This window comes from Phocoena sinus, chromosome 6, assembly GCF_008692025.1.
Source record: "Phocoena sinus isolate mPhoSin1 chromosome 6, mPhoSin1.pri, whole genome shotgun sequence".
NCBI classification, from domain to species: domain Eukaryota; kingdom Metazoa; phylum Chordata; class Mammalia; order Artiodactyla; family Phocoenidae; genus Phocoena; species Phocoena sinus.
In genome coordinates this window covers 49,236,181-49,258,159 of record NC_045768.1, presented here as the reverse complement: position 1 = coordinate 49,258,159, position 21,979 = coordinate 49,236,181, and the positions used below count along the sequence as shown (strand labels likewise).

General features: G+C 42.4%; 1 protein-coding gene across 1 annotated transcript in view; it reads right to left on the bottom strand.

Annotated features, from left to right (window-relative positions):
- Positions 1-21,979, bottom strand: part of TRPM3 (transient receptor potential cation channel subfamily M member 3) — an 856,716-nt gene that overhangs the window by 39,265 nt on the left and 795,472 nt on the right. The window contains 2 exon segments of the mRNA XM_032635138.1: positions 14,813-14,987; positions 21,314-21,565. Coding sequence (XP_032491029.1) covers positions 14,813-14,987; positions 21,314-21,565 — 427 coding nt within the window.

Below are 21,979 nucleotides of genomic sequence, written 5' to 3'. Positions count from 1 at the left end.
CATCACCAGGGTTATTATTCATTAATGTTTTCTTTGAACACACCACACCTTGACATTGATGCAGATTTTAGCTTCATCATAAACACTAATATGCATGAACTCCTGTATTTCTTGGGCTTATTATACTCATTGGGGAAAGACTGCTCTTTTTCTTAACAGTGTTCCTGGGGGGAGGTTTACTAAGCCAGACCTCCTTACTGTCCTTAATTTGTTAGGAATACTGAAGCATAGAGAAGTTCACTAACTTGCTCAAGGTCACAGAGTTATCAGAGGTGACAGAACTGGGATTCAGAGTGCCTGGTTATTGGTTCCATCATGGGCTGTCCCTGCTACAGTAACTCAAACCATTCTTAACTGAGTTCTACACGCATACCAGGCACTCATGTGTAAATGTGAACTGCTATGGGACTAATGATCACTCCCCAAAGCAAACTTTTCTGTAAGACTTTTTTCCCTGAGTATGTTATACCCAGTGCACAGTGCTGGTATCTCAGGGCTAACACTTTTAGCTGCCTCTTCCCAGTTTGTAATCTTCTGACCCATCTGTGAACACGTCTCATTTACAAGTGCTGTATTCTTGTTTACATTACTAAGATGTTCACAGTTCTGATGATGGATGCTATCTGAGATACTCATAGTGACAGGTCGATATCCTCTTTGGAGGTACAATGTGTTATTCATGTGGGTGTCTAATTCATCCACGATGGGTGCTTCTGACAGTGTCCAAAGTATCACCATCCCAGTGCCGAAGCAACCCTTCAGTGAGGCCAAAGGATGGCTCCAACAGTGGAGGCAGCTCCCTTCCTGATCCCGGAAGCCACCAGCTTCTGGAAGATTCCTTACCCTCCTATCAGCACATGGTGGAGTGCTGTTTCCTGAATGACTGCAGAGTTGCTGATCTGTTCTTAAATCCAGTCCCTAACTTAGAATTAAGCCACACACTTGAACCCAGGATTTCCAATATGGCATGTTATACCAAACTGAGCTGCTTTAGATCTTAAACTCTAGTCACACTGGCATTCTTTCTGATCCTAGTTAAGCACAACTAATAGATCATTTTTACCACATGTCTTTTGTCCTTGCTGTTCCCTCTGTCTGGAATGTTCTTTCTCCAGTTCTTGCCACACTTGCTTTCATCATTCATATTTCAATACAACCTTATCACTTCAAGGTCTTCCCCTGACCATTCTATGTAAAATTGTACCCTAATTCCTCACCCCAATGACTCCCTAGCCTACTACTTGGATTTATTCTCTTTATGGAACCTATTACTATCCCAAAGTATCTTATTTGTTTACTAATTGTCTACCACCCTCCTGCCCCCAAGAGACTATAACTCCCACTAAGGGAAAGGTGAGGTCTCTCCTGTGTACAACTTGCTCTCCAGGGCCAAGTAGAGCACTTGATAAGCGGTTGCTAAGTAAATGAATGCATAACTGTGGTCCCGTCACTGGAGCAAGGTGCAGGGGAGAAAAGAGGCCTGTGGAATCAGATGGAAGCAGCCTTCTGTTACAAGGTAGAAATGAGGGCACTGACTTAGGAGTTAGACAGGTCTGGGTTCCAATTCCGCCTCTGCAACCCTGGCTGTGTGCCGTAAGGAAGTTATTTAATCTCTGCTCTTTCTGTACATCAACAGTAAATCAGGATTAAGTGGGTTGCAGTATATCCTGTGCCTGGTCTGGTGCCAGCCACTGTAATAGGATCTCAACAAATGTTAATTGACTTCCCTTCACCTAGAAATGCCAGAAGAAACCCATGATACTCATGACACAGCCTTTGTAACACACCTGACAGCTAATAAAGCACTCAGGCATCCTTATATTTAGTACAATCTGCTTAAGTGCAACTGCCGTGTATTTTTCAAAAAGCAGCGACATTTTCGACATTTGGTTATCTTATGTAGACTCCTGACAGGTTGTATAATCTTAAATCCACTGAAAAGAATCTAGTCTTTTAGTGCCTGACCTGTTTGATGGAGACGTCCCCCACCCTGTATATTCAATTACTCGCTGTATAATAGAACCGCATGCGCCATACACAGTCCCTCTGGTCATTGAACACTACGTTCCTCAGGTGGCATCCGTGACTTTGAAGTACTTGTCAGCAACTGGCTTTCCTGCAACCGTACTGCAACCACTTAGTTCACAGTGGCGTTTTACTTCTAAAGCCCTTGTTCAGAATATTAAAAAGGGCATGCCACACACTCTATTCCTTTGCTTTAAGGACTGTGATTTTGTAAAGCTGGATCCTGTGGTCTACTCAGGAGAGAGTCACTGGCTCCAGCACAATGTTTAAAAATGGTTTTGGGTTTGGTCCAGTGGTGTTAAGTTGGTCAGTAACTGTAACTACTGAGTCTGATCATGGGGAGTGTGGTTCTCCTTCCTGCTTCATCTCGGATGATGAGCTAGACTGATTGAACTGGACAATTTCACAGGACTTCTGAGGTCACTGAAGCCACTTTCTCTGGTCATGCAGGATGATCCTTTCCTATTAAAAAATCACTGACATCTCTCAGATAAAAACTTGGGAAGTGTTGAAGTTTGCTAGATTTTACCTGGATCAGCAAAACAGGTGGTGAATTCTGAATGATAAGAACTCTGGGTTCTCCTCATTCTTCACTGCAATGGTAGCTGGGTTTATTCCATCCAAAACTGGTCCCCAAGAACAGGTGATGGGACCTACTGGTGTTTGCTAAAAGTGGCTTGTCATGTTGACCATTCTGACACCATAATTGCATGATGTCCTAACTTGGTCTTTGGTCTGAAGATCAAATGAGTGAGCAGAGTGGAGAGAGATGTGAAACTCTGTAAGCAATGGCAGATGGGGGCCTAGAACACTGTTCCTGGCATCAGGTTGTAAGGACTTGGGATCTTTTCAGATCTGTCCTTTAGGACTTTGCAGATGTTGACGGCAACTACCTTGTGCCATTTTTTTTTTGAGAAGCAACAATAAGTTGAATTTTGGATTCTAATAGACCAGGTTTTCTCAACCTCAGCACTACTGACATTTTGGGTTGGAAGATTTTTTTGCTTGGGAAGTTGTCCTGTGTAGTAGCATCCCTGGCCTCTACCACTAGATGCCAGTAGCATCTTTCGAGTTGTGGCAAACAAAAATACTTCTAAGCAGTGCTAAATGTCCCCTGGGGGTGGGGCTGAGGGCAAAATTGCCCCCAGTTGAGAACCAGTGAGGCAGACCTAACTGTGGGAGATCCTGCGGTCACAAGAAAACTTCTTTGAAGGTATTCCAGCTTCTGTTGGCTTTCCCGGGGCTTTTTTAGACATTTGACTTTCCTGGGAAATAGATTTTTAATGGACCTGAAGATAAATAAAGGATGAACTAAAGGAAAAGGTGAGAGAGGGTGGTACCTGAATGCATGTGACTCCTCTCCTCTGTCTTCCTCTCTCTCTTTTGCATCTGTTAGTCTCCTAGCAGGGAGAGGTGGGGTGTAGGTGAGGAGAAACCTGGCTGAACTGGAGAAGCAGGAGTTGGGAACTCCAGCACCTGCAGCCTGAACTGGGGGGAGCCTGAGGCTTTTGGAACTTCAAGTAGTCCTGATATTTAAATTCAGGCATCAGCAATTTATTGCAGACAGCAGAGAAGATGGTTTTTGGAGGTAAGCCGGGCATCTGCCAGGGCCCTTGGCCAAACTGCAAGGTAGGCATAGCTGTTTCTGCCACCAGCTCTCTTTCCGAGCCTTCCACACACCCCGCCTCACTTTCCCTGCCCTCCAGGCACACAGTCACCTCGTGGTGCCCTCTGGGTGCTCAAGGTCTGCCTCGCCCTGCGTTGGAGCCATCTGCTTCCTTCCTTACCTGCCCCCATTTTAACTTTCCTTCCCTGAATGCTGATTTCAGCTTTTTTGGGGGGTTAAGATGAAAGATTCAAATACTTCACACTAAGGGGAGAAGAGTCAGTAGGTTTAACCCATTCAGGGGATGTTCTGACTCTTCGAAACGTGCTATTTCTCTTTTAAAAGACATTTTGGAACAAAGGGCTTTTCTACGGCTCACCGAGCTTCCCTGAAATGAGCATCATGGTTGTATACTTTCCAGCCACAATATCCCCACTGGCATTCACAACCTGCGAATTCCATAAACTACAGCCTTAACTTAGAAATGAGCTCCACACAAGGTAAGCTGTGCATTTCCCATAAGAAAAGATTCAAATTCCTTAGCCTGTCATACAAAGGCTTTACAATCTACCTTTCTAACCTCTTCTCCATTCATTCACTCAAATATGGTGAAAAAGATGGACACGAACCCCGGCCTTCACCCTCCCAAAATGCATATAGTCCAGTGGGGGATACACATAAGAAACCAGAAAAAACCAATATGGTGCCATGTGTTAACCCAGGGTAGGTAAAGGAGGCTTGGGAGCACCTTGTAACGGGGATTAACCCTAACTGACCGGTCCAGGGAGGGAGTCTCACTTCTCTGCTATCTCCACAAGCCTACACCTGGCATACCTTGTCACCTCTCTCTAGCTTTGTGCATGATGGTCCCTCTGTCTAGAACGCCCTCTTATGATCTGTCTGGGAAACTCTTAATACCCTTTATGATCCAGCTTAACTGTTACCTCCAGGAGAATTTTTCTGGCTGTACTTTGTCTTCTCTTGTTTTTCTGCTTCAACACGTCCCCCTCACCCCACCCCCCCTCAAATAAAAGTATGTTCTTTCCTTTGAGCTAAGTCCTTATACATCACATCTATGGAAATATATATCATACTGATTTGTTTACTTGTCAATCATCCCTATTAAACATTTTTCGAAGCCAAGGCAATAATGTATGTTTCTTTTTAATCCCCAGCTCCTCGCACAGTGCCTGGCACACAGAAGCGCTCAGTACATGTCACTGAATGAATGAATCCATTCTAACTAGAATCTAGAAAATGTGATAGCAGCCTGTCTGTTTTATTCCTTTTTATATTACATTGTGAGATATATCATATATACAGAAGAGTCCACAAAACATATATGTCCAGTGTAAAATGAAAACCCATGTAACGACAACCCAGGTCAAGAAATAGCCCCTCAGGGCTTCCCTGGTGGTGCAGTGGTTGAGAGTCCGCCTGCCGATGCAGGGGACACGGGTTTGTGGCCCGGTCCGGGAAGAGCGCACATGCCGCGGAGCGGCTGGGCCCGTGAGCTATGGCCTCTGAGCCTGCGCGTCCGGAGCCTGTGCTCCGCAACGGGAGAGGCCACAGCAGTGAGAGGCCCGCGTACCGCAAAAAAAAAAACAACAAAAAAAAACCAACAACAAAAAGAAATAGCCCCTCAGGTTTTAACTCATCAGTGGATGTCATCTACTTGAACTGGGTGTGTCACCATGGCAAGGACTCAAAATTCTATACCTGATCTGAAGTTACTGGGGTCTTCTGCCAAGCATGCCCTCATCTTGAACCCCAGGCCTGATACTCTAGACACCAAATATCTGGCTGAAGGCCAAGCGATTCAGTCAAATGTCACTTGCCAGACAGAGTCTGAAATCTAGCAGCAGGAAGCTCTTCACTCCACTGGACAGTATCTTGTAAAAGATCCTGAGCACCTAACTTCTCCTCCTCACTGAGGCTGCAGGCTTATTTGGATTCTTGTCACATCTGAGAAAAAACAATTAACATGTGAATCTTGCTGGCCCTGTCTGTTAATAGTTAACCTGTGTGGAGGTCAGTCTATTTTTTGGTTGCTGTTGATACAGATCAGTTAAAATCTTGCCACGTTATCAGAAGGGATGTACTCTGCTCTGCTTTGAGTGGAAATCAGCCATCTGCCTCGTTGCGTTTGGTCAGGACACTGTGCCTGTGGAAAGGCCCGTAGTTACAGGATGCATGGCAACCACCTCCAGTGTGGCACAATGTGGAGCTGGCAGGGCTCTCTGTTTGGGTCTCATCCAGCCCCACTGCTGGGCTCACACAGCTCTCTCTTCCTTCCTCAGCTGCCCTCAACAACCAAATGCCTACCCTCTCTCCCTCCCTTCTTTCCATCCTCCCTCCCTCCCTCCATCCCTCCTCCCTTCTCTCCCTCTCTTCCTTCCTCTCTTCTAGCTACCCAACAATCAGTCTCTGCACAGAGTCTAGAATGATGACTTGTTCAATAAATATTTCTTGAATGTGGCTGTAATTCTCTTCTTGAATACAAATTCAGCTAAACTGCAGGAAGTTATCAACTCTAGGATCCCATTTGAGTTCACTTTTCTCTGTGTGTGTGTTTGAAGCATGAATCCATGATCACTACATTAAACTTAACCCAAATTTTAAATTCCTTTATAATAAACTTTTCATCCTTTCAATTGAAAATTTTCAAATTCCTTTATATGTATCATTGAAATCTTTTTTTAAATTATGTAAAGCAGGTAACAACCTTACTTTCTTTCTATTCCTTACGTCAAGGGGTTTATTTCATGCACCAACTATTTTCTGAGCACATACTTTGTGCCAGACAGTTTGAGATGCTGAGGCTACAGTAGGGAACAAGACAGATGTGTTTCCAGCTCTCACAGAGCTGCTGTTCTGAAGGATTTTTATATACTAGAACTGAGCTGTCCCATAGGGTAGCAATTAGCAATGTGCAGCCCTTTAAATTAAAACTTCAATTAATTAAAATTAAAGAAAAATTCAGTTTCTCATTCACACCGGCCGCATTTCAAGGGCCCGCTAGCCACGTGTGACTAAAAGTGCAGGACTAGATCAGTTCCACCATCACAGAAGATTCTACTGGACAGGGTTATTCTAGAAGAACTTGCAAGACCTACTACCATTCTGAGACTTTAGGAAATCCCTGCAGCAACACCATGAGACGATTTATTATGATTCCTACACATTTCCTTTGAAACACAGAGATTACATCTAGCATGCCTGGCGCCAATAAGTTTATTTTATTTGGGACATCCTGTTTTTACTTACAAGATGGTTAAATCAGTGTGGTGGGATAGCATTATGAAATACTCATTCACATTTCCCGCTTGTTTTGCAAGCAGGTAATGGCTCTGTATCAGGGAAGGAGGGGTCGCAAGCCACAACCCAGAGACAGCCTTTGAGTCTCTGGCTGCTTCTGTGGTCCGGATGTAGCAGCTCTCAGGACTTTCAAGCATTTGTAGAAGGGGTAACAGAGAGAGGAATTTGGGGAATAGATGAAATTACGCTGGCGGGAGCAAGACTGGAGGGGAGAGGAAAGAAATGTGTGTCTGTGTGTACGTGTGAGGGTGTCTGGGAGTGAACGCCAGCTTGCATGTGCTTTGTGGGCGCAGGCTGCGTGGTTTTCCTGGCAGTTCTTTTGTGGGTAGCAGGACCCCAGAGGGAGCAACTGTCTAGGATTTGGGACTGTGGGGAGACCTCATAAGTCAGCTACACTTGGAGGGTCACACTGACAGGCATAATGGACATTTTAGCAGCAAACTGTGTGGACAGATTACTCAAAACTACAACGTGCTCCCACCCCCAACATTAACCCACCTCAGGGAAGGTAGAGAGGGCTGAGCCTGAGGTCATGATTCTTCCCCAGCATAAGGGGTAGGTGTTCAAAAGAGAAATAAGCAGAATTATAATAAAAAATAAAGTTGATTTTCTGGCAGCCTCTCCATCTGTGATCTGGGAGCCACACCCATTCCTCAGGCACCAGAGCAATCTGTCCCCAACACAATCTCGGAAGCCTGAGCAATGGCCACTCTAGTCTGCCTCTGAGACCTAGATCTCATCAGCCTCCTCTGGCCTCTTATGCTACTAGGGCTCCAGTCTCCAGCTGCCTCAAAACTAAGGAAAAGTTATTCCCACCATACCTTTCTTACCTATGATCCTCTATATCTGCAATGCAAACTCCCCTGGTTAACTATCCTGCCTTATGCTACTGTCCTCATGTGATGTTGTGCTTTCTGCCCACTGAATTTTCCCATTTCTCCCTTTCCCCAGAGCCTTCTGGAAAACACTTACCACTGAACACAAACTCCTCTGCTTTCTTACACTTATCGTAAGAACAATACCCCATATTCTTGGCTTAGCTAAACCCATTTTGTAGGAAGACACCACCTCCCTGTAACCTTCTCAAATGGAAATCCCACATTTCCGCTCATCTGCCAGTGTGGTTCCCATAAGTAGTGTGTGCATTCTCGCTGACACTCTTTGCCTCTTCTAGACCACTGTTGTTCACTGCTGTGCAAAAAGCCCTTTCTCCTTTGGGTTTCAGATCATCCCGCTCAAAGTCTTCCCGTCCACCCCATCTCTTGTCATTATCATGGACACTTCAATATCTGTAAGTGACAAACACAGAAGAACCTAGCTTCACGATGTGGGACCCTGATTCCAGCATATCCTAGAACCCATTCTTATAGCCACTCCTGGACCTTCTCATTATCCTAAATTGTTCCACCCTCTCCATTTTGAATGCCCCGTCTACCATTCTCTGACCACAGCACGTTATCATCACTACTCTCAGGATCCTTAGTCCTCAGTGCCCTTGGTGTTCAGGTTAGAATTCTAGTCCTTTGATTATTCTTTTTTCCTCCTAGGTACTTACCAACATTGTACCTTTTACTTTCTTCATCCTCCATCCTAGACCTTATAATGCATAACTTTAAGAACCCTTGCAAGCCTCTTCAAAATCCCTAGGCCCCTTTCTTTCTGCTGTAATGGCACAACAAATCTTCAATCTTGACTTAATCCAACTATTTGTCTTTCCTGATCTGGGCTGCTGAGTCCTTGACTGAGAAAAACAGACAACCTAACTATGCCAAAGAGGCAGCCCTAAGCAATTCTTGATATGTATGGGTCAGTGACTTTCCTGAGGGGTGATTACAAAACAATACTCTTCTTTTCCAAGCCTCACTGCATGGACACTCCCGGGCCATACATATACAACACTTCTCTCCCTCCCTTTTCCCTGGTAAATGCTTTGCCTTGCTACTCATTTACTCTTAAATCACTGTAATTGATTTTTGCACTCCCCACTGAAATGCAAATTCTCTGGCCAAAGTCACCAGTGACTTTCTAAAGGTCAAACTGAATGGACTCTTTCAAATATTCACCTAGTTGCACTCTTCTCTTGCATTTGATACTGCTGACACCTCCATTCTCAGTGTTCTGCTCTGGCCTTCTCTTCTCTCTCTACTTGTGCTCTCTGGGAAGCTCACCCATTCCCATGGCTTTGACTGGTGGTAATATTCTTGAACCCCAAATCTGTATCTCCAGTCCAGCTTTTTCTACTTAGCTCCAGAGTTCTATATACAAAATAGTCTTCTTCATAATTTTTTTGGAATTCCAATGGAAACTTCAAGCTCCATCCAAGCCCAAATGAACAAGTCCCCTTCCCCCCACAGTTAATCCTTCCTGCTCCTCTATCTCAGTAGATGACAGCACTGTTTAGACTGAGCCAGAAACCTTGGAGTGAACTTCATCTCCTCCATCTTAAATCCTCTTCCACTTCCCGCACTCCCACCTTCTGCACCATCTGACTTCCATCCAGGTCCTTCTGACTTTACCTTCCTGAAGTTTTATGCTGCCTATCTTCTCCATTCCAACTGCTACCACATTAGCTAATGTCCTCCCACCTTCCATCTCCATCCCTTTTATGGACCCTTTACATTTTGCTTGATAGCTCCAACTAAAACATGTATCATATCATGGTACTACCCTGAGCAGGGAGTATAACTCCGCTAAGATCTATACTCCTGTCTCTCTTCAGACCCATCTGTCCTGCTTCCTGCCTCCTGCCTCTCACCCTGCAGTCAGCCATATTAAACTACCTGCTGTGCCTGGAACTTTCCATGCTAAGTCTCGGTTTGGAATGTCATTCTTCTCCTTCACACCCCCCCTGCTCCCATCTGTCTAGCAAATATCTACTTAAATTTCAGGGCTCAGCTCAACCTTCCCACTCTTTGCAAGGCTTCATCTACTGTGCTCCTCCTTTCACCCCAGGAAGAACTGACTACTTTCTTTCTAGGGCTCCATCTCCACATATATGGACCACGTCAGTCTGTCTCTCCTGGACTGTAAATTCCTTGAAGACAATGTCTCTGTCACATGCATCTCTGTACCTCGATGTTCAGCTCATAGTAGGAACAAAATAAATATTCATTGACTGAGAAATGAACAAATTAAAAATGGAGCCTCACCTGTGAGCAAAGGCTAAAATCAGCATGATGACAGTGGAACAAATGTTGGTTACAATAGTGAAAGGAATCGTCACAACGGCCTGTCTGCAGATAGTTCTGCTGTTTGTAAGCCCGCTAACCCTCAGGTTGCATTAGTAAACAAGTTGGGTGGGGATTCTCTAGAGTGTAAGCTGACTTTCAGGGACAGAAAATGGGGGTGGTGCCTCATATTGGCTTACTTCCTTAGCAATTTGCAAAAACAAAACCCAGCAAAACAATACCCCCTTTCCCAAAAGTTGGCACAGGCTCGAGTTTGTCTTTTCCAAAATACTTTCCTTCGTCAGGGAACACTCCCCACGCCACAGCTGTCAGGCATAGTGTGCTCTGAATCCATTAGAGAAGGTCAGTCCTGAATACCAAACAGATGCAGAGCCCTGAGTTTCCAGAACTGGAGTCTATGGCTTGAAATGCATAACAATAGTCATCTTCTGTGTTCTTGCTGTTCTAAGCTTCACCGTAAGTAGGCATATTTTAGAGACCGGCCTTGAGCTATCCTAATTTCCACACCTGAAGTGAGCAACAAATGATTTGAGACAGAAAAGTAATACAGGAGAATGTCTGAGCTTTACATGCCCATGCATGCTCCTTGTTTCCTGACAAAAACAACACTTTAAATCCAGTCAACATCACAGAGACAACAAGCCTATAGAGTTTTTGAACCGCAAAACTTCAGTACTAAATAAACAAATGAGCAAAACCAAATCAAACAACAACACAAATATCCCTCTTACTCCAGATAACCTATTAATTTCAGACGGAAAGGCCCTAGGCAATAAGGGAAATAAAATGTGATCCATGCACTAGGTAGGTTGGATAGTTAATTTAGGGAGAATAGAAACGGCTAAATAATAAGTTGTCATGGTAGAAAGTAAGTTTTGGACATTCTGCTTCCACATTACTAACCAAACTTGTGAAAATACTCAAGAGAGACAGAAAAAAGGACTAAATTTAGATGCTGATTTAATGTATTCAAGAGCATGATTCATTTTCCCCCTGCCCTGGTACAGCCTGGGGAATCTGTGTGTATGGCAGGCAACGCAAAGATGCCCTGTAAATAAAGGGAAGTCTCATTCATTCAGAGGCTCGAGGAAGCTAGAGACACCCCGTTTTCTCTGCCAACAGAGGTGAACTTCCAAGCACCTCACACACAAAAACGTAGAACCAGATTTCTCAGCTGGCGAAAATCCATTTAATTTTAGCTTTGCCCCCACCTTGGCATGAATGTGCTGGAAATTTATTCTGCTGCTCCTCTACTCTTAAGTGGCTTTTTTCCCCTCAGGCTCCAGTGGGATCCTGACCAGCTCTCAGAAGCCATGCAACATGGGTCATTTAATGAGATGCCCAGAAGGATATCATCATTCAGTAGCAATGCTTTTAGCAACCTGGAGCCCAAGTCCCCTCACGGTAGCCCAGGGATTGGGTCTTAGAGAGCTAGTATATATAACATAAATATCTGAGATTATTTTGGGCTATTTGAAAAAAACAAAAACCAGAAACCCACCAATCAGACAATGACAGCAGGTTCAATTCCCATCCATTAATCAGGGTGTTAGGCAAAGTGTCTAGAAGAGCAGATCATCACTGTTCCTTCCTGAGCTTCATTATCTGCTATTTCCAAACACATTCTTGCACTCACTTCTGCTCCCAACACCAAAGCAAATGTTTTAGCCTCTACAGATAATTAAGATTAAGGCTAGACTATCGTTTGTGTTAACCCAACTTGGCTTAGAGGTCAAAGTATATGTCATTTTGTAAATTTACATTCTTTTTTTTTTCTTTTTTCCTTTTGCTTTTAGTCTTTAAGCACATTTGGAAAGTAACCTTAGAAGTCTCATTCTAGCTTTTTTGGCCTTATTGATAGTCTCTGGGTTTAGGACTAACTACAAGAAAAAAATGGAATGTATATTAAAAATCTGTAGTTGGGTAATATTGCCTCCCAGAAGTGAGGGCATTAAAGCTGTCCTCCCTTCTGAGGTGTGAGACAGATGTTAATAACCCACCCCGAGGGCCCCATTATACAGCCATATACACTCATCTTAATTAAGAAAGATTATTTCTGCAAACATGAAATGGGTTTGACAATTTTGCAGCTAAAAACAAGAAGAGTTAGACATGGAGCGCGTGCGTTACGTTAGCAATGAGCTGCTCTGAGAAGGTGTGCGAGGATGGGCAGCACTTGGAGAGGTCCCCACTGGGCACATCCACACGATGAGGCTGGTGGACCCTGGGCAGGGCTGTGGGTCCAGGGGGATATGAGATCCAATCAGCCTGAACACATGCTTCACAAACCAACCTGCACACGGCACAGAAAGGAGGCAAGACACCGCAGGGCAGCATAAACGATTTGTACCTTTCTCAAATAGCTCGGTACTTGGGTCTCCGGGGCAGTTCTGAACGTCCGGGCAGGGCCATCACCCAATCCCCCTTTGGCCCACTCAGTGCCATGACATGAAGACCAAATCATTTAGAGGACAGGGATGTTCAATGACTTTGGCCAAGTGTAATGACAGGTTTGGGGGCAGCGTCCTATACCCATTTGAGAAAGGACAAATACTCTTTAACACTCTAGACAGAAAACTGGCTGATTTAGCTTAGAACAGTGGCCACCATTGCAGCCAATTTCAGAATATCAGAAAGGAAGGTAAGTGGTCGGGGGGGAAGGGTGTCATGAAGGTTACATCCATCCAAGGCTGAGTTGGCTACATACTGGGATACGTGGGATATGGGATAGAATTTATTCTCACACACAAAGAGCACCACAGATCTAATTAACAATGTGGGAAATCTCTATTCATACTTCACTCACACAAAACACTGCACTTCCATCTCCAGGGTTTTTTCAAGTTCTAAACTACAATCAGCCCTTCTTTTAAAATAACAATAATAGAATCTCTGATTCAGCCAGATGGTGGTGTTTGTTGCACTAGGCTGGGTTCACAGTACAACATCAATAAATGGCCACTTGTAGACGGACGGACAGAATCCCACTCATAAAGCACACCTACACCACCCTCCTTCTCCCATCCCAAAATGTTGCACTGTCAAAAGACCCATAGGGGCTTAATTTCATTTGGGGAAAGAAAGGAAAGATAGAAAAAGATAGAAAAAAGATAGAAAAATAATGTAAGTGGAAAAGCAATTTCTTGGGGAAAAATAGTACATTTAATCTCTGAGGAGAACGATCATAGGTGGGCTTTTTAAGTGTTGCTTTGCCTTTAGGGACCATTTGAAAAAAGGAATTCAAAAGAGTTTTCCCCAGTCCCTGGAAAGCTGTCTTGGTGAAGGCTGCACATTGTCAAAGATATTCCAACTGGGAGATGGAGTTAAAATTCTTGCTCAGTGAGATGGCTAAGTCTCATGAAATGAGTATTTGTTCCAGTTAGGTGTTCCAAAAAACCTTCTTGCCTCAGATAACTCACTGTGAGAAGGAAAGAGTATTTGTTCAAAACCCGTCATGGAAGGGAAAATGAGAGACTGGTGTGTTCTGTGGCCAGCGTACACATGCTCTTCACAGGCCTGTAGGACTCACACTTTTTGGTGCTTTGTCCTTACTTTCCTGGTCTCAGTCCTACCTGGGACTGGCGGGGAGAGGGTGGGGCGGGGGAGATGCTGACTAGTTTCTGTTCCTGTTCTTAATAAGCTATACTACCTAGTTATATAATCCTAATCCATGTCCATAGTCCAGAGCTCAGATGGCTGGCCTGTCAGCAAAAAATGTTAGAAAAATGTTAATTCAACAATGTTGGAAGGATGTTATTTCTAGAGCTAAACTCCTCAGGGAAAATGAGAAATGGCTGCTCCTGGGATTCAACTCCTCCACACTGAAAGATATTTCTTTCCTGATGCTTTCTTCCCAAATAATTTCCCAGTGCCTGGTGTGCCCTGACATTTGATCCAAATAAAATGCTGGAACAGACTCCTAGGACACAACTATCTTCAAACTCTATACAAGAAGGGTGTTTATTACAGAGAATCAGCATCTATTAGGGCATGAAACATCGGGGGCCTGCTGGCACTCGCTCCTCACAATGAATCACTTCATGATATAGATACTATTTTTTTTTCTGGCATTTACAAGCAAGCAACTCATTTTATAACCTAAGGCATTTTCCATACTTTGAGGCAATGAATACTAGCTTTTGAGTCTCAATAGCACATAATTTAAGACAGTGGGAAAAGGAGCTGGAGAATAGTTTCCAGTGCAAGGAAAACACCATGCAGATGTTTGCCCTCTTGAATTCTGATGGCGAAATCGAGAATTGTTTATTTGTTCTGAAGTCAAACCCAAGGAATTTATTTTTTAAAGGCCGGGGGCTGGGGTAGGGTGGGGAGTAGTGACATAATATACTCCTAATATTGAAATATTCAACACACGGCCCTAGGATTTTGAATCCCCAAAGAATTTAGACCTTTTTAAATGGTTCATTCTTGATCAAATTTGGCACAACAGATGTCACAGAAAGGACATACCTGAAAAAAACACCCGAGAACTACTTTGCTAAAATTGTATATTCACCTTCTGTAATTGTTTTTTTTTCCTCCAAGATAGCAAGCTAGGAATCAGTCCTCTATCTTGAGCCATTTATTGAAAACAAACAAATAAACTTGGAAAAGATATGACCCAAATGAAGTTAAATACCTGACTTTGGTGTATGAGAATCATAAACTTGCTTACGGTCTATCTGGTCTGCAAACACTTCCCCATAAATCATCCAATAGGGCATGTAGAAGATGTTCTTGGCCAATTTCCATGATGGCTCCTCGTTGGGAAACAGGATGGCTTGCCTGGCGACCCCAAAACTCATCAGCACCACCAGCATGATGATAACAAAGTACATCATGTCTATCATCTGGAAGGGTGGGAAAGCAGAGGGAGAAACAAAAGAAAACCAGAATGACTGAGTATTCCTGTGGTGCTGACATTGAAGGAAACCTTTGAAGGAGGTGCACTTTTGAGACTGCTGATAAGGGATGTTGACATAGGGAGCTGTGTTCAGGTAAGAGAACACTTGGCCTTTTGAAGTCAACGTCCATACAAGCTTGTAACTCAAAAATCATTTAAAAAAAAAGAAAGCACATGCACAGTGGAACCCCTCCATCTTCCGTTGTTTTCTGTGGGACCTAGTCAAGACTAGGCATGAGAGTCATATAACACAGAGGCTTGAGTCTTTATATTAATGCAGTACTAACTTTTTTTCTGCTCCTGGGAAAGGCAAATGCCCTTGCTGGGTCTCTTTCTTCTTAGCAAAACTGGAATTGAGATAGTTGAACTATTTCAACAACTACTGCAATGCTGTAAATTCCCTAAATTCTGAAAGGCTTATGGAGGGCTGAAAAGCTCAAGAAAATAATCATTTGTTAACAAGGCTAGGACAACCCAAATATCCACCTTATACCATCTTATTCTTGTGGCCCCTACCTCACTGCATGGTATTCTATCACAAACCAGTCTCTCAGAGAACCACTTCTTCTGTGCTTTCTTCTGCAGTGCACCCTATCAGTTATGGAGGGTGTTTTTGTAGTCATTAGAATCAGGTAGCCTAATGGCCCATTCCTGTGCTTGCTGCTGAAATGTTGGATTTTCATCTCGACATGTTTATAAAATTCTCGACTCCACTCAAGTACAATGTTATCTCTTGTTCCTCTTTATTCCTTTCTTTTTTTGCTTGTTTTCATGATACATGTTATCTGGGATCTGTTTCTCACATGCCAAATTACTTTCCTTTTATCACTGAAAGTAGATGAGGATGTACTAACTATTATTTTGCCTGGCCAGAACCCACTGCCTCCTTCTTTCAGAAACAGTTCCCACCCACTTTGGCCCTAAAGGTAGGTGTCTTTTCCAGGCTGGGTTAATCATGGTACCTTGCCCTCTGGCAACAGTGACAGGAGGTAGGCATGTGACACAGACATGCCAACCAGAATTCCTTCTTTGGATTTTTTTTTTTTTTTAACTGAAGCAGGAGAGAGAAGCTCCCTTACTCTCTCTGTAATGATGTGAATTCAGAGTGCCTGAGGCTGAGTCTCCCACTAGAGAAACTGACCAGAGTGAATGAAGCCCCTATTCCAGAGAGAAAGAGTGTGCTGTGATGGTAGTTGGGGGCCTGGCTGCAGTAGCTTTTAAGCCCAGCTCCATCATGCCCTGCTGTAAATCAATCTACCCCTCCTGGGCTTAAGCTAGTTGGAGATTGGTTTCTATCCCTTACATAAAACCACCTAATACAAAAGACTATCTTCCCTTGGATACCAAATTTCCTGAAGGAATGTCCATCCACAAAGAAAGACTGATGATAATTTTATCAATAGTAATGAAGGCTTTAAATTAGTTTTAAAATTTTATTTTGCAAGAATACGTTTCATGGTGCTGGTTATTGGAATTAAAACATTACAGCCTTCCTGTATGCCTTAGGACACTGGGGGCTCAATACATTTTAGGCCAGTTAATCAACTTTCAAGGCAACTTAAAAATCTCTCAAGTATTGTCTGACTTTGAAACTAAATAAGAATCTCTCAAAATTTGATGTTCATCTGTATTTGTTCACTGTCCTTAAAAATATATGCTGGTTAATTATTCTTTTCACAACTTAGTGGCCTCAGAACTCTCTTAAAAGTAAACAAGCCAGCTGTGCTGAAACAGTTTTATAGGGAATGTGGGTCTATTTCTCATCCTCTCTCTCTCTTATAAAATTCTTTCATCATTTATTTACAAAAAGTTCTATTAGTGAGAAAACACAAATGGGTCCTTCATGTTATATTTATTTAGACTGATGAAAAGGTGGGTGGGGAGAGGAAGGTGTATACTTATGAGACTTAGGAACTAGTCTGACCCAAGAAAACTCAGCCAGTAAATACAGCAACTGTTCTAATTTCTCAGGACTGTTCTCATTCAGCTTGATTGTAATATCTATTCAAAGGGTCAAAACAGCCAAAGAAACATTGTTCCCAAACACTCAACTTCATACATTTCAAAAGCGTCTTAGCTTCCATACAAAAACTGATATCTGTTGAAGTGAACTGCAGAAACAGGACATTATTAGTGAGAACTGGGTCTGGCTACCTCTATTTTTATTTTTTATTTATTTTTTAATTTACTTATTTAATTTATTTATTTTTGGCTGTGTTGGGTCTTCATTGCTGCGTGCAGGCTTTTTCTAGTTGCAGTGAGCGGGGGCTACTCTTCGTTGCAATGCGTGGGCTTCTCATTGCGGTGGCTTCTCTTGTCGTGGAGCACAGGCTCTAGGTGTGCGAGCTTCAGTAGTTGCAGCACACGGGGTCAGTAGTTGTGGCTCATGGGCTTTAGAGCACAGGCTCAGTAGTTGCTGTGCACGGGCTTAGTTGCTCCGCGGCATGTGGGATCTTCCCGGACCAGGGATCAAACCCGTGTCCCCTGCGTTGGCAGGCGGATTCTCAACCACTGCGCCACCAGGGAAGCCCTGGCTACCTCTGTTTTTAAAGCTAAATTGTCCAATTGGTTCAATATGAAGAGAGCTGATTGTGTCTCATTCTTTCAAATATCCTTTGGTTGGTTTCTATAGAGGAGAGTATATACTGTAGCGGTTAAGTATGTGTCCTCAGGTGTCAGAATACCTGAGTTTTCACCTTGACTCTGGTAGTAAAAACAACTAGGTGATCTTGGGCACGTTGCTTGGTCTTGTTTATTTGTAAAGTGGGGATAATAATAATAATGCATATTATTTTTGTAAGGATTAAATGAGATAATGTGTGAAACACTTAATGTGGGTAGTTCTCAGTGAAAGTTTATTATTAGAATTGAAAGGAGGTCAGGCTGTGGAGTCAGATAGATAGGAGTCTGAATCCTTCCTTTGTTCCTTGCCTAGTTTCAGTTTGTTCAATTATGAAATGAAGATACTAAAACCTATTTCATGGGGTTGTAATGATGATTGACAAGTCTGACATGGTATTTGGCACATAGTAAATGAAACCTATTATTGTTGTTTTTATTCCACATTATATAAGTGAGCTTAGTGCTAGGCTTAGAGATCCATTGAGAAGTGGAATATGAAGAAAAGGGTTGGAATTCCATTAAGTGATTCTGGATCTGAAGATTAATTGGAATCATACTTGATCAGTATTGAGTCCAGGTACTTCAGCAGCCTGCAGTCCCTAGACCACAGGGCACAGTGAGTTACTTGGCTGTTTAGTACTTAACAGGGGCTCTCTAATGTTGGGGGCTTTCGGTATAACCACATCTGGGCATATTTTGTTAAGCTTCCATCCTGGCAGTCCATCCAGCTCACTGATAATTTCCATAGGCATAGTTTACCTACCTTCTGGATCAGTGACTCTATTACTGAACTAATTATCTTAAAAGCCCCATGAAAGCAAACAAAGCCCCCCAATATACTCATTTTCTACTTATGAATGACTTCACTAATCAGTCAAGAATAAGTTAGAATGTAGAAAAACTGCAGTACAATCTCTCTTGCTCACTCCATGGTAAGGTTTCATTCTCATCAAAACTGGGGATAATTATGCCATTATTAAAAAGATAGATATAAATTTGAAAATAATCTTAATGCATTAGTGTGACTAGTTATTTCAAGTATTTAAATGTGACTCAACCTCTTAAAACTAATATATCTGGCTTGTTTGGGTCTTTCCCAATTTTATTTATTGAAATAAGATAAGGTAATAATCAATTAAGAAAAACAACCAATCAGATAATGTATTCACCTAATGTACTGGTTCTCTACAGAGGGCAATTTGCTCCACAGGGGACATACAGCAATATCTGGAGATGTTTTTGTTGTTGTGAGTGTTTGTGTGTGTGTGTGTGTGTGTGTGTGTGTGTGCGCACGCTCATGCACACACGTTACTGGCATCCAGTGGGTAGAGGCCAGGGATGCTGCTAAACATCCTATGATGCAAAGGACAGTCCCCCGCCCCCCAATGAAGAATTATCTAGTCCAAAATAGCAATAGTGTCAAGAATGAGAAAACTTGGCTTAATTTTGCAGCTGTTATAGTCCTTCACTTTCATTGGGTCCATTTGAGAATATATTTGAGAATTTCACATTTGAGAATCTCATAGATGTCTGTCCCCTCTGTCCAGAAAATTCATACATCTACACATTTTTATACATAAATTGTGTGGAAAGCCAACAGTTCCTCTCTCCTAAACCTCTTCTATAGACTAAGTGGAGACTCTGCTTTTAGATGTGGAAATTTTCACCACCATCTCAAATTCATTACTAAAGTACAAAGATGATGTAAGAGGTAGTGTTATACAGTAAGATACACATTTGTTTCCTACTCAAAAACCCCCCAAATGAACTGGGATTCAGCTTTGGGTAAGTAACTCAAGCTTATTGAATTCAAGTTTTTCCACTCTAGAGTGGGCTTTGTGATATTTTCCCTAAACAATGCTGGTTTTATAAACACCAAGCTTTTGTACAAAAGGATTAGGAATAGAGCAAATAAGTATGCTCACCGATTTTTCCTTTTTCCATTGTACTTTAACAATGGTAACAGATATAATTTATCAACTACCTACTGTGAGCCAGACACTGTTGACCACTTAACCTGTGTTATTTCTAACTATCACCACAACCTGAAAAGATATGCATTTATTATTACTACTTGGAAATGAGTAAACTGCATCTCAAAGAGGTTAAATAAATTGCTCAAGGTATTATAACCCTTTCCTTTTAGATTCAAAGTCTCCCTCTCTTCGTATGAGTTTGCCAGTGCTTTTGTAGGAAGAGTTTTTGTTATTTAAGACTCATTTTAGTAAAGTTACATACATACACACACACAAAATAATAATAAATATTGATTTGCTGACTGAAAGGTAAGCAGTTAATGATGTAAATAGTAAAACCTGAGTGAGAATGATGAATGATATCTGTTGACCAACTGTTCAACTGTTTCAAGAGCTGATACAATGGGAGTGGAGTGGAGGACATTAGGAATGAGATTTTTCAGTAAGAGCTGTTTGCCATAGTAAAATGGATGTACTTGGCTTTTCCATATATGCCCTATAAAGGTTAAGTAAGGGGACACACTTAGAAAATTGGGTAACTGATAAAAAGCACTGAGCATCAGACTCTGATTCTTCCTCTAGTTTGGAGAGGGGGCTGATTTACTTGTGCATTCCCAGGGTTACACCGATGCTGTCCCGTGAGGGCTCAGTCTTTATGGAGAGAGTCTGGAAACTAGTGTATGGTCCAGGAATACCAGAACAAGTCCACAGCCATATGTGGGAAGCATATTAACTTGGCACTTGGGATTCTTTTTTTAAAAGAATAAGATAAGTAGGAGCATCATTCTGGAACCTAGTTTTCAACAGATATCATTCTCCAGTAATGTAACAAAACACAAAATATATTGACAGAACTTAATGTTCAAATCAAACTCAACCTAACTCAACTCAAATAAACTATGTTTTTTTCCCTCTCTGTGTAGAGAAAGATGTTTTTCTAGAACTTCATTAAGAAAAAAGGAATCTAGGGCTTCCCTGGTGGCGCAGTGGTTGAGAGTCCGCCTGCCGATGCAGGGGACACGGGTTCGTGCCCCGGTCCGGGAAGATCCCACATGCCGCGGAGCGGCTGGGCCCGTGAGCCATGGCTGCTGAGCCTGCGCGTCTGGAGCCTGTGCTCCGCAACGGGAGAGGCCACAACAGTGAGAGGCCCGTGTACCTCATTAAAAAAAAAAAAAAAAAAAAAAAAGAAAAAAGGAATCTGTTAAAAATTTACAGTGGAGATCCATACCTTCTCTGATATAAAATGTAACTTCTGTGTGAAGGCTTCCCTGACCAACCGTCTCTTTTCTATGCTCCTGAGGTATTTTATATATAACTCTGTTACAGCATTCTCACACTGTATGGTAATCACTTCTCTCTTTCTCTCATCATCTACCTTATTAAATGAGTGTCCTTATATACCCAACTCCTACCCAGGTGCCTGGCACAAAATAGATGATGTTTATAAATATTTGTCAGTAAGTGAATGAGTACGTGATAGTTAATCCTCCAGTTATGAATTAATAATATATAGATGTAATCAAACTTCTGAACACTCAAAAGGAATTAAAAAATAAAACACCCCCAGGGCCATCTCAGACATTGAAAGCTGACCCAAATGAATTATTTCTCTCTTCCTATGATAACCACTCCTTCTCTGAGAACTTATAACATGGAATCAGAGGACCCTGCTTACCATTTTTCCAATCATCATTACATATGGGCCCAAATACTTGTTCACGCCGAAGATGTCTAATAGACGAATGTACCAATAAATGATGTTCACACAATAGATGACCCTCCCGTCACTCCTGAAGGGCTGGTCTTGGAGACGAAGGATCATTCCAACAGAGAACAGAAGGATGGCTATGAGGTCTGTGACATTCCAGTACTCTTGCAGCCACACCTTTACTTTTTGTAGCAATTTCCCTGGCTCTGACATCAAAATCTAAAAGTCAGGAAAGAGAGTGGGGTTAGGTTTGATTTCTGTCTATATTTTCAGCCCAGTTGCAAAGTGCTTGGTCTGTTAGCTGACATCAGTAGCTTGTTTTGTCTACCTGTATCTACTCATCTGGATGGCCTAAGCTTAGCTCAGTTGTATATAAGCAATTAAGTTTGTTCCTTTGGGATGCCTTACAATTCTAAGACATGCATTAGGGTTTTGCTATAAAATTATTGATTCCTAATACCCTGCAAATCTCCAAAATCCTCCTTCATCTCAGTAAACGGTATCACCATATTGAGCTACTCAGGCCACTAACTTAGGAGGACTCCTTCATTCCTCTTTCATACCCATATCCTCTGCATCAACATGTCCTATTCCCTATATTTCCAAATACGACCTAGTCCAACCACTTCTCAC